The 16,524-nt window shown below is 32.5% G+C and overlaps 2 protein-coding genes across 2 annotated transcripts; one reads left to right on the top strand and one right to left on the bottom strand.

Annotated features, from left to right (window-relative positions):
• Positions 1-2,943: 2,943 nt before the first annotated feature.
• Positions 2,944-3,588, top strand: LOC118045507 (stress-response A/B barrel domain-containing protein At5g22580). The gene is made up of 2 exons (XM_035054166.2): positions 2,944-3,103; positions 3,192-3,588. The coding sequence occupies exons 1-2, from the start codon at positions 2,970-2,972 to the stop codon at positions 3,388-3,390; spliced, it is 333 nt and encodes a 110-aa protein (XP_034910057.1). The 5' UTR covers positions 2,944-2,969; the 3' UTR covers positions 3,391-3,588.
• A 9,813-nt stretch (positions 3,589-13,401) lies between these two features.
• LOC118045508 (uncharacterized) lies at positions 13,402-14,738 on the bottom strand. Its single transcript, XM_035054167.2, has one exon. The coding sequence runs from the start codon at positions 14,491-14,493 to the stop codon at positions 13,591-13,593; it is 903 nt and encodes a 300-aa protein (XP_034910058.1). The 5' UTR covers positions 14,494-14,738; the 3' UTR covers positions 13,402-13,590.
• Between the last annotated feature and the right edge of the window lie 1,786 nt (positions 14,739-16,524).

Consider the following 16,524-nt stretch of genomic DNA (forward strand, 5'->3'; position numbering starts at 1 on the left):
CATAAACCTAGAATCGGAAAAGACAAAAAAAATAGATGCCATCTCCTCCAGAGTAAATAATTGATAGTTATGATCAAAATACAAGTAAATTTGTGTTTATTTTTATATTTTAAAAATATTAAAATTGATTTTTTTTTTATTTTTTTTAAATTAATTTTTTATATATTTTTAGATTATTTTAATGCGCTAATGTCAAAAATAATTTTAAAAAAATAAAAAATATATTATTTTAATACATTTTTAAATAAAAATTATTTTAAAAAATAATCATAACCACACTCAAAGACACATACTCTAATATCTCCTGTGTGTGGATTTTTTTAACTGCAGCATTGGTTTTTTATTTGTTACAGCTAATCTTAGGGTTATTTAAAAAAAAATCATTGGATTATTAAATCTTTATTTTTTTTAAAAACCTTGAAATTAACATAGTTTGGTTTAGACCGGAGTTCGGTCAACCGAGATTCATCGTTCATTTCCTTTTTTTATTTAGCTTGAAACAAACCCATCTCATGTAATGAATTGTAAGTTTTCTGCGTCAACCAGCTGCACCAAGTTTTTTAAACTATAATTGATTTAGATACAATATGAAGGATAAGAAGAAATTATGAAATTACCAACAACTTTAATTTTTGATTAATCCCTACGTACGTGCGAGCATAGTTTTGTTACAAAAATTATAACCCATCAAGCATCCTTTCAGAACCGAACAAAGAAAATCTAGCCGGCCAATAACCCATCAATTGAACCAGTGACAAGGTGATGAGCTTCCTCAATCTATTGTATAGTCATCGATCAAACTGTTTTTTGGTCCCACGAATTTTGGTACATGATTTAATTTTTTTTTGTATCTTCATGTCATCAGAGGCCCTCCATGGAGTATTTCACAGCAGAATTATTTTGCAGACAATTTTTCTACTGCATCACTTCTAAGCCATGCCATGGCCTCGTTAATTTGAGTTTAACAGTAAGGTGTTCAAGATTAACTAAGGAGTTCACCACCCTGTTCAGGATTTGATCACTTAATTAACCAGAAACTACTGAGCTTGTTGCTAAGATGATGTCAAATAATTCAGGACAAAAAGGTGATGACAGTAATTAATCACGATCAACTTACCAGATTAAGCTAGAAATGACGGGGGGTAATGCCCAGCATTTTCTGTCAATTTGAAGCCAAATCTACGAGGAACTTTCAGTTAAACCTGATTTACTTTTTCTCTCTTGATTTCTATATTGGCTATTAAGCTAGCTAATGACATTGTAAACAGAGGTGGTCAAGATCTTGATGGAGTCATGTGGGCATGCTTACTCAATAATTAAAGAAGATTACTAGTTCGGAGTGTCCACTGTCTGTGGTTTAACCGGCAACTCCAACCAAAAAGTAAGAAAACTACCCATCAATGTTCAGATTTGAATCAACACGTCAAGACCACTCTATCTCTTGTGTGGATATGCTAATATTTCTCTAAAGCATAGATGCCAATATGTCAGCCAAAAAAAAAAAATGAAAAGCTTGTAGATCATTGCTAAACTGAGAATCTAAACAAATCCTTTTGAATTGACAGTGTCACATATTCGCCAAATGCCAGGGACAGATTTTTAAAGGAAACCATGATTTAGCCATTGACATATTATTCCATTATCAACTGAGTTATAAACCTTTTAGTTTTATCAATTTCATCCCAAACACAATCAGCACACTGCAACAATTGTTACATGAAAAAACCATATTATTTGGATGGAATATAATTTTATATTGAATTTCAGTGTATCGAACCCTAACTAGATCTCAAATCCTCTTCTCTTATCTCTGTCTCTTAGTGAAGGTTATCCTGGATATGTAAAATTAGAACTTGATTATATATATATACACATGTCAGGTGATGTGTTTTTGTTAGTTTTGACGGTGAAAACATGACAGGATGACGGGTTAGATAACATATAAGAACAGATCTATATAACTCTTAAAATATAATACATGTGGAGCCATTTCCCCTTGAAAGTTCTCTTTTGCCAGTGTTATAGATATAACTTTCCCTCAATACATATTAAAGCTTATTTTAAGTTTGAACGTCTTGGATGTATAGAGAGATAACATTATCTTATATCGGTTATGTTTTGGAGAAGATCTTGGTAGATTTTTTTATGAAAATAATCAAAAGGTTTAGGATTCAAATGATAAAGGAGTAATAGAATATCAGGGACTAAATTGAAGCTTCTCCAAATTTTAAACGAAATCAGACTAGTTATAAATTGTGCGGCAATGGTTAACATGCTTTTGGAAGGTGCCTGTAAACTAAAATGTCCAAAATCATGAAATGATCTTAATGATAGTAACCTTACAACTTCCCCTTTCTGTGAAAGGCCTGAATAAAGATTCCTTAAAGATAAGTAGGGATATGGCATCCATCTATGACGACCAAGGAAGGAGCACATGGGAAGGACATGGAGAAAAGTTCAGCAGAAACAATTGTATGCTTGAGTTTCAGACAGGAGTAGTGCTAAAACAAAAGTGCTCTCCCTCAAGAATTATTCCACACACATCAAAAAGAAAGAGAACAAAAGGCCTGTCATATGTGATGATCATGTCCATGGAAAAAAAAAACTAAGATCACACTGGAAATTTCAAATTTCAAGAAATAATACATGGCACTAAACCATCAAGGACCCCATTCATGTGCAAAAGCAAAAAGGTTAAGACAACGGAGACTGGACAATTTTGCTGAGAGTTGGAGCAAAGAAATTACTGACTAGTGGGTCAATAGGCCATGCAATGCATTTAATTTATTGTACTTTTCCAGATTTCAAGCTGCATTTGCTGTCCAAGAGATGGTGAAGATTTGCTAACCCTAGTGGTGAAATGTGTCATGGGGTGTAACAGTGGACAGACAAGACTGTGGAAGTTGACACGTGAATACTATTTGTGTGTATATATACCAGGTTTTGGTTAACACATTTGGTGTTCATATATGGGTGCAGGAGCCATGGGAGAGATCAAGCACTTGGTGGTTGTTAAGTTCAAGGAAGGTGCTGTGGTCGAGGATATTGTAAAGGGGATGGAGAAGCTGGTTTCAGAGGTTGATCTTGTCAAGTCCTTTGAATGGTAAGTCTTTATTATTTTATCGAGCCCTTTGCTTCTGTAACTTACAAGTCAATTCAAGCACTACCATGTTGCATCTTGGTTTTGACAGGGGGCAGGATTCTGAAGGCCCAGAGATGCTTACACAAGGTTTTACTCATTCCTTCTCCATGACGTTTGACAAGAAGGAAGACTACGCTGCATTTCAGAGCCATCCTAACCATGTTGAATATTCTGCTACATTTTCAGCAGCTATTGAGAAAATTGTGGTGCTTTGTTTCCCATCTGTTTGTGTTAAGCCAGCGGTGTGATCTAGAACATCTCATGATAATAGAAGGCAAAAAAAAAAAAAAAAAATGGTGCTTGCATGTGTTTTATAAAGTTTGAAATCATTATGTGGTTGCTTTGTATAATTGTTAGTGGCTAGCTATTTCCTCTACTAGCTCGCCCTATGGATCTTCAACCTCTGTAATATGGAAATGTTTTATGATCATTTTGCTTTTTTATCATCTTTCTGATGAACAGACAGATTGCCCTGCTGTGAAATCTATACTTTTGAACCTTATGCTTGTTAGTCAAAAGGTGATTGAGCTACTCTCTTGACTTTGTTACAAAACCTTTATCTAATGTAATCAATGATCCATAAAACATTGGATTCTTAATCATGATCCCATCGCTCATGTTAGCAGAAAGCAACCCTTGTCTGCCTATCCGGCTCCTCGATCCCCAGTTCAAAAGGTAAACAAATAGTAAATAAACGGTGGAGTAAATTGTTCCATGACTGCTTCACTGTTCTGCCTTAATTTACTCTCAACTTGTATTGGCTCATAATCAGCTGTGTGTGAGAAAATGCACGAGCACAGTGAGATCAGCTAACCAGCAAGTGGGCTAATGCCCCATTAGTCACATATTCACATACCATCAGCTACTAGAAGAGCAAGAGCAAAGAGTCGAACAGAATCTTAAAAGCGACATCACACTGGAAAAAAGAGGGTTGCAGAAAGTAGAAAAGGGTCCCTGTGAGATTTCAAATTCTACAAAAAAGGGGAAGAAAAAGGAAAAGAAAAAATATTGAACCTATGGGAAACATAATGTGAATGAATGTTCTTCCATTTCGGTTTTCAAAGGTGCCATGCCAGTTGCTACCTAGGGATTAAAAAAAAAAAAGACTAGACAGAAGATAAGATACATTGCAAGGATAAAAGTAGATTCTCTTTGCTCGTGGTTTTTTATACTTGATGAATAGGAGCAGATTCTTCTTCATCTACTTTCATCTATTCATCAAGGACAGGAGCCTTGGAATTTTTCTTCACCTGTTCACCATTTCAAAGATCAACAAGCTTAGAAAAAGGAAAGGAAATGCATACATCTAAGAAACTCAACTTTTTCTATCCTCTTCTTCTCACCCTGATCAATTTCTTCTTCACTTCTTCCCTGTGCCAGCATACAGCTTCCACAAGCTTTTGTGGAAAAATCCAAATTCAAACTCCTTTTTGGAGTCCAAATTCGACTGCTAAATCCCCGTTAAACCGCATGATCCTATGCAGATCTCAGAAATTGTACTTTAGAACCTCTATGGGTCTTTTTCCAGTCTCTTCCATTAATTATGCAAGCAAAACACTTACCATTTCTCACTCTTCTTGTTCTTCTTCAAGGCACTATATCTCTCCTTCACTTCTATCTGCTGGTTTTCCTACTCCTCCACAGCCCAACTCACTTCTTCTCTTCAACTGCTTAAATAGGAACTCACCCATGCCATCATCTATGCTTAACTGCAGTCACTTGAATCCATGTGTAGCTTCTGCTAAAACTCAAAGGCAAAAACTTGAAGCCCCTTATTCCTGTTCACTTGTCGATGATCTTGAAAATCTTGATAAGGCTTTTCATCCAAAAGATTTGAATTGTTCCCATTACAGCCGGGTTTATAGAAGGTCTCTAGATGATGAAGACTACAAGGGATATGAATTAGGTACGAGGATATCATTTGACATTCCTGATCATGTGCCAGATATCTGTAATGAGTGCCAAAAATCTAATGGAAATTGTGGCGTTGGGCTGAAGTGCTTATGCCACCCTCAAGATTGTAGTAAGCATATATCCTCATCTGTGATCTCTTTGAATGTTTGGTATTTTGGTTGGTTTTCTTGTCCATCCAGTTTTTAACATTGGTTTCTGATTTTGCAGAAGACAAGGTCATTTCTATGGCAGGATCAACTAAGCCTGTTGGCAATGTCCTCTTATCTGTACTTTCTTTCTTTGTAGTGTTGGTTTTCTTCTTCCATTGTTGATGCAAGAGAACTTAAAACTGTATACACAGTTCTTGATTTCTTTTCACATTCCTGTTGCAATAAACATCTAGTACTTGCCTCTCTATATCCTTCCTCTTGCATGTTTAAATTGCGCTTAATCATAGCATTTCCCCTGGCTGCATAATTCAAGATGGGGAAACGGACAAGGGGATCTGGAAGTGACTAGAGGAGAGGAGATGACAAATGATGTAACAAATCAACATTAAAGGCATGCTTAGTGCTAAATGAACTGATTAAATTAAGAAATAAATAGACCATGTAGCTGGCCCCAAGTGTCAAAAATGGCTTTAGGTGCAGCTTAGAATGTTAGATTGGAAGAGAGAAGTTAGAGAGCTGTTTTCATTAATTACTTGCTGCATCGTAATCAATGGCAGCTTAACTTGTCAGGAGTCATTAGCACCTCCCTTGCTAAAGAAGATGATATTTTGAAATAGTGTCATTTTGTCCTGGCCTCTTATATGCTATCTGTAAGTACTGCCAGACCATTGAAAGCTGGTTAATGATGTCGTGTTCGTGACGGTGTTAGATTTTCATGATTTTTTCTAAAATATTTATTTTTAAAACTGTTTCTAAAATATTTATTTTTCAAATAATTTTTATTTATTTATTCTTAACAATTTAGCCACGTAAAGAAATATTATCCACTGAGAGATTCTAGATTTTGCTTCTCATGTATTATTTTCAGAAACAGCTCTTAAATTTTTCAAAATCGATTTATAGATTATTTGGTTATGGTTATGTTTCGCATATCTTATGAAAAATAATTTTTAGCTTTAAATTATATTTCAATTAAAATATTAAAAAAAATGTAGTACGCGTTAGAAACAACAAGTTAAGGGTTAAAAATCATAACATTTAATTGAATCAAAACTTAAACTCAAATCTGTAATAAACTTTTATTTAAGTAAATATCTATTTTAACTAGAATTTAAAGTTAAAAGATAATAATTTTTTTATATATATAAAAAAAAAAAAACAATTCAATCGGGATCGTGAATATCCGACGGGAGTGCTTTTAAACCATGTCGTAGGGTTCTGGACCACGCAGATAAGCTATAACTAGGTCTTGGATGAGGTTCCATTGATTCAAATAATGCGGCAAGCAGATCCAGCCAAATAGTTATAAACAAGATATTTAACAAAAACAAGTATAAATTTTAATTTAAATACTGGACCCAAATGAAATTTAATTAGCATGCTCTCCATAGTTAGTTCTATAAATAATCAATTAGCTGTAATTAATTGAGATTGAGAATATATTCAAATTAGGTTTAGAAGATGTTGTTTGCTATTTTTGTTCTTCCCTAGCTATTACTTTTCTAATTAGATTTTAGAATTTTTAGTTTAATTTAGTTTTAACTAGTTAAATCATTTTAGTCACTATTTATTTAAATAGTTTTGTAGGTTCTTTATCAAAAAAACAAAGTTAAATTGAGTATTGTTAAAAGACTTGTTCACATTTTTTTAATTCAAGATTTTCTTTATGATTTGATGTTGTAACGTTAGAGTTTGACTTTTTTACATTTTCACGTAACTCATTTCTTGTAAATATTAAAAAAAATCACTAATAATCTACTTTTAAAAAACTTGCACGCGTGCATAAAACGACACACAAACCACATAAGTCATGAGGGTACTGACACACGCGCGCTCGCATGTATATATGTATATTGAAAGGACCACTTGAAATGAATACATCCAACAGAAAGAAACAACTTTTGAGCTGTGCAGGATTATCCAAGCATGCAATGCAATGCACAATATATGCTGAAATTTGTGTCGCGACTTATGCAAACGCAGCAGCATATTGTAGGCTTTTTATAATGACAGCCTAGAAAGATAGAAACTGTTTCAACAAGCAACGGAGCAGAAACTGTTCCAGCCTAAAAAATCAGGAGACGGTTTTTAAAGATGTAAGAAAAAATATAATCAGTTTAGAATTTGATTAATTTGATAATATGATAAAAAAAAAGCTAAATAATAATAACAAGAAGTAAATTAAAAGAAAAAAAATATTGTTCAAAGTAAAAATGTGTTAACACTTGTGGCTTGACATGTAAAATTATGATGTAGAAAGATAGCATCACTAAAATTCAACTATAAAAAACATATAAAAAATATATAATCCAACTAGGTCTATTTTTTCGAAGTTGTGATAAAAAATATTAACAAAATCATGATTAATAAAATATTGAGGGGTAAAATTAAAAAAAAATAGAAAAAAATTAAATAAAAATAATAAAATAAAATAAACCATGGATGCATTTACAAAAATTATCTAGAATGATATAACATTGATGGGAGGCATGCAGAGAAGGATGGCTGTGCATATTTGAACACGTGTCTTGTGATTTGTTTATTGTTCTTTCTCTTGCAATATTTACGCATTTGTGGCTACCGTCTCCGGAGAGAACACAATATAGTTTTTTTTTTTTTTTTTGCCATAACTTCTGTATTTAATTGTTTTTAAAAAGATATTAAAGTAATGTTTATTTTGGTTTTTTTTTTCATAATTTTAACGTATTAGTATAAAAAATAAAAAAATTTGAAAAAAAAATATTTTAGTATATTTTTAAATGAAGAGTTGTTTTTAAAAACATCATATACCATAATCATAAACACCTTTGATGACTATTTTTTTTTTATTTCAAAAATTTTATTATTCTTTTTTGAATATTCCAAACCCTTTGAAGATTTTAATGATGTATTAAGATGATTAAACATAAATTAAATCTTATTGTTGTTTTTGTATTATTTGGAGTCATTTTAAAAATAAATTTCAATGAGAAAAAAAATCTCATAAATTAATCAAGATAAATTAAGAGATTTTTAGAATTTATAAAAAATTATCAATTTAATACAACTATAAAAATAATATTCCCTACTAATTAATTATATAAAAAATGAAAAAATAATATTCGTTCCCACAGTAATTTAGAACACCTGGGCATTTTACTATCACTAGCTATTAACCAATAAGCCCAGTGTCTTTATCAAAAAAAAAAAAAAAACAGGCATTCCATAAGCCCAAGATTGCTCTAATCTGGGCTGGCAAGCCAGCCATTCTCCTAACAAAAAACCGAAAAAAAAAAAAAAAAAAGCCCATTCACTCCCAGGTTTCGTTTTTTTCTCTTAAAAAAACAAAACACTATTTGGGCATTCTGTGGAGGTGCCTCTGCTGAGGAGTCAAATTCCTCAAGTTCCAAAATTCAAACTGAGTGGACTTGCGACGGTGTTTGCGATTTGATTATATAATTGAAGAACATGGAGACAGCAAGTAGGCAGAAGACAACTAGTTTAGGATCAAATTTGGTGGCCAAAAACACTAAGGACCAAATTCGAGAAAATGAGAGGATCTTTCCATCCCTTAATTTAAACTTTCCTCTTTCTTTTTTCTACTAATCAAGGGGTCCATTTGGTTTTGAATAACACAATTTGAGAGCAGGAATTTCAGATTTTATAGCTTTCATTTTAAAATCATCAAACTATTATAACCATTGCTTGCTTGCTTGCTTGTCAATGAATGATATTAAGTTATTTATTTTCAATAGCTCTAAAATTAAAAACACCAACTTGGAAATTGATTTAGAAAATGATTTTAATTTTTAAATCACCAACTTAATCTGTAACAATTATTTTTATTAAAAATAATTTAAAATTGTTTTATTTTTTTAATAATACGGGTGTGGATTATAGACCCTTAAGTTAATGACTACGTAAGTTTTATTGGTTTTGTGATTTGTAAGATTCAAATTGAAGATTTATAAAAAATAAACCCAGGAATTCATAGAATTTTAAATTGTTTTATTTTTTTAATTCATTTGGAAGCAAACCAGCTAAGTTTATCAATTGAAGTGGATGGCCTCTGAACTAGTAAATATAGTGGTCCTAAAGAGGGGGGGAAAGCCTGTCGATTGTTCTCGAAGACAGGTATGGTCTTAAGTTGCAAGGTTAGGAGTTAGGGCGGGAACCAACAATCTAGACACATGCCATGGATTGACCGGCACTCTGTTTGCTCAAGTTTTCCTTGCCAGAATGGCAGAGGTCGTGCTCTTAATGACTCTACACATGCAGGTGTCCCAGGTTACTTCAACAAAACCATAGAGGTCTTGCCTAATAATTGACACAACAGTCAGGCCAATAACGATGGGGCATCACGACATGATTTTCCTTGGATCTCGTTTTGTGCTGGAGGACCTAACATCATTGTATCTGGATAGCATGCATGGAGAGTTTGAGTAAATAAAGCTAACCAAGGACCCAATTACCAGAACTCTAACAATGGCGAGAAGGAAGGATCTTCAAGCCTCGGATTGAGTTTGAATTAGTGATTGGGAAATGCTTTCGGTCCACTGTGTCTGCGATTCTCACCGCATTTTCTATTAGATTTCTAGCATTTGCAAGTCTTGTTTTCCGTCTCCCACTGCAGTAGTGTGACGGATCCACACACACACACACACACACACACACACACACACACATATATATATATATATAATTTAATTAATTTTATGGATTTTAAAATTAATAATTATATAAATATTTAATGACTTAAAAATTTTTTAATTTTTAATTATTAAAAAATAAATTTAAAATCTAACCAGGAAGGACTGATTTTATCAATGCAGGGAGAGCAGGAAAAAGAAACGATGCGTGTCTGGAGAAGAAATGAAAAGGAAGGTTAAGGCCTTATTTGTTTCTAGAATTCACTTTCCTGGAAACCATTTTCCTCACTTTCCCATGTTTGGCAATACATGGAAAGTGAGTCAAAGGAAATGTAATTCCAGTCAAAGGAAAATGTTAAGTTTAAGATAAGGAAAGTGTTTTCCGCTTTTAATTCTCGGAAAACACTTTCCTGACGTGGGCCAGTGCTGTGTTGTCTTGTTTTTTCTGTAACTGCTCATGTTAATTGCACTGTTCAATGAACACTGCAATTAACATGAACAGTGTATTGCATACACTGTTCACTAAAAAATAGTGAACAGTGCAGGTTTAGTGCACTGTTCACTGCCTGCGGGGACTTTTTTTTTTTTTTTTAAGCGTGTTATTTTTTTAATATTTTTAAAAAAATAGTTTAGAGTGAATTTTATACCTTAATATTTTATCCAATTTTATTACATGCTAAAAATATTATTAAAACTATAGTTTTTGTCGGATGTATTTCGTACGTAATGAAATTATAAATGGTTTCATAGAATAGCAAAAAATATTTCACAAGCTTATTTCTTTATAATATGATATGATATATATAGTTATATTTTATAAAATAAGCTATGTATGAATATAGAATATAATAAAAAAAAAATTCATCATTATACATTTTAGATTTTTTTTTATTGTAAGTGATTAAATATTTTATATATATTAGATAAATTTGAAAAAAAAATTAATTTATTAATAAATTATTTTTCAATTTATTTTCCATAACACAACCAAACACTGGAAAATGTTTTCCATAACACTACCATACATTGAAAAATATTTTCCCGGAATTTACTTTCCAGGAATTCACTTTTTCCGGAATTCATTTTTCAAAAGAAATTCACTTTCCTGCAAACAAACGGGGCCTAAGACAATTCTAGAAATACAATTACAATCCAATGGCTGATAATCATGTTGGGAGACAGCTGGAAGATAGCTAGGCAGCATTGAAATCTTTTAGACAACGTTTAAAATTTCTGTTATTAGAATCCACTTCAAAAATTGAAAAGATTTCTTCTTAAGTCGTGACTCGTGATGACTCTTTAAACGGGGCACATCAATTTAGAAAGGGACATGGGAGAATTTAATTAAATTGGACCTGGTCCTCCGGGTGGCCCAGCCATATAAACTTGGCTACCAAATATTTCATTTCTTTAATTCAATCCATATTATTATTTTCAATTCGATAAAAAATACCAGACCAATTTCAGTCCCAAACTTTACAAGTTTGCAATCTAATCACTAAGCCTTTCCAGACTATTCAAGTTCCTTTCAAGAAACTTCTGCTTTTCAGTTTTATTTTATTTTTCTAAAAAATAACAAATTGATATTGTTTAGATTTTCTTTATAGTTTTGATATGTTAATATTAAAAATAAAAAACATATTGCTTTGATGTATTTTTTAAAAAAACATTGCACTACATTACCAAATATACATTTAAATTAATATCATTTTAGAAAATTTTTGAGCATTTTTATGAATATAAACACATGCTCAAGGTTAAAGTTTATTTAAACTTTATAAATCATGTTTTAAATCTCATCTTTAATTTTTAATTCGATAATTCTTATATTAACATGATAGTATCCCAATCCGATTCAAACTGATATATAAATGCATGGAAATTTGTTTTTGCCCTTTTCAGCTAATACCAGATATTTCAAGAAAACTGGGACGAAAAGGCAGGGCATTGGCAATCCACCCGCTGACAGCGTTTCTTCCTGGCAGCAGCCGCTTGACAGTTTTGGCTAAGGTGGCAGTTCCTCCATCCAAACACCGAAATGCGGTGGAAGTTCGTGCTATTCGGAACTTGGAAGCGCCCTCGAGCTCGAGCAAATTCTTGCATGCCTGATGTGATAACCACAGTACTGTGCTCTGAGATGCTCTCATTAAATCAAAGAGTAGTGGCATTTACTGTCAGTAAGAAAATACGACATCGTAGAGAGATTCAAGAACACCTGGACCTTCCCTGACACTAACTTGCAATCAGAATCAGCCTCGCAAGGGAATACAAGAAAGTTAGTGGAAGCAACGTGAAGATGAATCTCACAAAGCAAGTCTAGCCTCCAACCTAGCTACCATTCTCGTCTTCACAAACTTTTCATGATTCATCTTATTATATTAACACTTTAAAACTATATATAAAAAATCAATTTAATATTTTTTAAAAAAGTTAAAATCACTTTTTAAAATTATCCAAAAACAAAAGGTTTCGTAAACACGCCTACTAACCTGTTTGGAATAAATACAAGTTTGGAGGTTGAAATTAATTGAAGTACAGTGTCACAAGCTTGAATTGAATTTGTGGGCCAAAGCTCTTTTGGATCAAAATTGAAATAAGTTGACTCATGCCTAGAGATCACAAGCTTGTTCATACTTGGCTTAATTGCACGGCGCCAGCTTTAATTTTTCAAAGCCTCAACCGCTTCAACATCTATATAATAAAAATGTTGATCCAGAGCATAAAATCTAGAGAGGTAAAAGAGTAATAATTTCCCGGTCTAGTTTTGAATTGTGAGAAAACATGGTTCAACCTCTATTCTGGTGGAGCAATGCCCCGGGGGCTTGCAAGTGTCAGCCAAAAACAAGGAGGACGTTCTCCGAAGTCAGACAATCATGCACATCCTCTTGGAATTCTTTGGAACAACAGTCCCAACAGCAGTTAAAATTACTGAATTGTCACAACCTTGAGAGTTCACATATTTATTTGAAAAAGATAAATATTAACACATTTAATTGGTAAAATTCTCTAAAGTAAACACTTATTATGTTATTTTATTTTTTCAAAATGAGATAGGATAAGGGGATTTAGGGATTGGAAATAGGCAGTCTAAAATTCACTGTGCCTCCAGTTGTAAAGAAAGAAAGAAATAAATAAATGCTGGCAAACACCTAACAGAGATTTTTTAATGACCTTGGAAAAATTGTCTAGCAAAAACATAAGATGTTTTCCTTGAACTATAAGAAAACAAAAAGGAAAAAAAATCCATAATTGGTAAAAATGTAGTGATCAATGTCATGATATTCAACTTTATTTTGTCCTTTTCAAGCCAAAAAAAGCAATCTTCATTGTGATCCTTCACAATCTTCCTCACCCTGGCCTTTTTGTCAAACCTTCATTGATACTCTTCAAAATCCCTAAAAGCTTGTTAGGGTATCTTTTGTTTCCCCTTTTAGCTAATTTGAACATCGCCAAATAATCCCACTCACTAGCCCTTCAAATTTTAGATATCAAAGTAATAATTTGGTAAAAAAAATTCAATTTCATCCTAGCCTAGAAAAAAAAACTGAGAAAGAGAAACGGAGAGATATAAATCAAGCAACAACTAATTAAATGTTATATCTGAATTTCAGATTTCTGCTTCTGAACAACTAAATTATTTCTTATATGATCACAAGAATTCAAGTATCTATGCCTTTCAAGATGAAAGGAAAACAAGAAAAAAATGGCACTTAAAATCAAAGGAAAAAAAAAACATGAATAAAGTTAGTAATTTTCTTCAAGGGCTCTTACTGGCATAAATCAACAAAGAGAATTCGACCCTTTCTTGCTCTTTCTGCACCAATTTCTCCTCCAACCACAGCCTGCTATCCATTCCACTTCTTGTCCTGAACATGAAGACAGCATAGCCGGAACCAGGATTAAAGAACCAGTCATGGACATCCCAAAGCAGATCAACAAGCAATCCATCAAGAAACACTGTCTGGTTGCCTCTAAAATTCCATTGCAGCCTCTTTACACGAATCACCGTCTTCTTATCAATATATACAGATAATACAGGATGCTTCAAGCCGTCAGTTTCTCCACTACATTTGATCACAATGTCATGTTGAATTCCTGTTTCACAAAACTGTGCCTTTGTCGCATAAATAGTATTGCCTGAACAATGCTCTTGCCTTGAAACAAGACTGACTTTAGCAACTGAGGTACTGCTAGTTTTGAACTTCTTGGTCAAAGTTTCTTCTCCTATATCACCCAGTACGAGGCCTATTTCTGAATCAACCATGACCAGGACATAAAACCCTTCAACAGGTTCAGGTCCTAACTCATATTTAGCAGAAGAAAGATCCCAGAAGACTTCAATCTTTGAAGTGTCAGATTCAATCAATTTGTTGCCTTTCAGCTTTCTAAAGAACCTGGTATGAGTGCCGAGTTTGAAAGAAGTTGAAGGGTCATTGCCAAATTTAATGCTAAGGCCTTGATTGGTGTGGTTTTTGGACCAAGAAACAGTGGCCAGGAGTTGTTTTTGAGTTGAGAGGATGATTTTATAGAAACAAGAGACTGCGTTTTGGACAGACGGGGTTAGACCTGGAGAGATACAAGCATTGTGTGAAAAACTAGAACATGAAGGATGCGACACATCTATGGCGTTTTCACTAAAACAAGATACTATATCTCTCATTGTAAAGAACAAGAACAATTCTTTTGATGAAGATATGGAATAAACTTCGATTGGGTTCTTCAGTATGGAGAGAGAGACAGAGAAAGAGAGAGAGAGATCTGAGTGTTAAGGGAGATGGGAGTCTCTCTTTTGGCTTTTGGCTTATAGCAAGAAGAAAATGTATAGTTTAATTTAAACTTTAAAGGCTGGCCAGGGTAGGTGCCTTTGGAACTCTCTTTTTAATAATTTTTTTTTTACAAAGGAAATTCATATTACAAGGAGAGAAATAAGGAGAGAGCAGGCAAGGAAATCTATTTTCCTGACAGCCCGTTTGTATTTAACATGATTCTCTCTCTCACACACCTTAAATTATGCATCTTATAAGAAGGAAAAGAATAGAAGATTGTAAAAAAATAAATAGAAGATTGAGCTGCCAGTTCATGTTAAAAAAAACAATTTTAAATAAAGACGGGGAGAAAAAGAGGGCAAGGGCATAAAAGAGGTCGGACCTCCGGCATCATTTTCGAGTTTGTGACATGATCATGTTTTGCCTTTAATTCCATTCCTTGGCTTCGGTGAGTAATATAAAGAGAGAAGAATAATTGAAGGAGCAAAATGGGTGATGGGATTTTCGTTGATTGCTCTTTTAAGGAATGGGGATTAATTTATTTTTAGTTACTTCTTTTGATTATAGACAAAACCGACTCAGCGGATCGACCCGATCCACCAAGACCTAGACCAGGACAATTGAGTTAAAAATCTAGGAATTCAAGGTTTTTTTTAATGAAAATTTAGGTTAATAGATAGCAAGCTGACTGATTTATGATTCAGGTCTTGGGTTGGGTCTAACCCAACCCGAGACAGTTCTATAGTGAGATTAATCATTAAGGATAAGGTAAGAAAGTTGGGGAAAAAAATTGAGAACAGCTATATAAGACATGGAGGAGTGTGACAAGATGTCTTGGGTATTATACGATAGAACAAAACTTGTGTGTGAATTTCCGCTACAGACATGATTTATGATAGTGAAATTTGGACCCCACAAAATAAATTGTCTGAAGAGCCAGTGACCCACGAACTGCTACTCCCAACACACCAAGGGATAATGAGAGCAAGAAAGTTGCCTTTGTTCCCCCCCTTTTTTTTTTTTTTTATTATTATTACTTTCATTTGACTCTCGCCTCGGAATAAAAATTAGGAATAATTAAAAAAGATTATATAATTTGATCTAATTTTTTTTATATTTTCATAAATTATATTTTCTATTTTATGATATATATATATATATATATATATATATATATATATTCAATAACAGTTTCCATCTTCAATATTATATTTTATTTGAATCTTTTACTTAATTGGGCGTGTAATTAAAGTATAATTTATGAAAGTATAGAGAAAATAAAATTTAGATTAAATCATATGAGATTTTTTTATAATATCCATTAAAATTAAAATAATTATGGAGTAATATACTATATAATTAACTATTATATGAAATAATGTTTTTTAATTAGTGATGATCTTGCAGGCACACAACCTTTAATAAAAAAATATCATGTGGTTGCAGTTGGGAAGGATGACCTTTAAAATAAATGCAACCTAGAAACTAACTAATCATCCATAGTGACATATATTTTATTTTTAAATTCTTGGTCAATAAGCTCCTCCTATCAAATGAGGTTTATTATTTCCAAATTTATTTTTATAGAAGGTGGAAAAATAGATGATATGTTTAGTTCATGGAATTTAAATTTATTATTAAAATTAATAGTCTAAAAAAAGGATGTCTCAACTCTCAATAAATAAATAAATATAAAATACGAAGTCCACAACATATAAAAAATCAAATAAAAAAATCAAGAATACAAATTGCCATGTAAAAAACAAACATGAAATCAAGATTAATTGTGATGCATGAGATATTTTAGGAAAATATATATTTTTCTTTGTTAATTTTATTTTTTTCTATTTTTATTTTTCTATTCTATATTATGGTGCCTTTTTAGTTATTTTTTTATTTGAAGAGAACTGTTTTCCTTTTTTTAT

The sequence above is a fragment of the Populus alba genome, chromosome 9, assembly GCF_005239225.2.
Source record: "Populus alba chromosome 9, ASM523922v2, whole genome shotgun sequence".
Taxonomy (NCBI): domain Eukaryota; kingdom Viridiplantae; phylum Streptophyta; class Magnoliopsida; order Malpighiales; family Salicaceae; genus Populus; species Populus alba.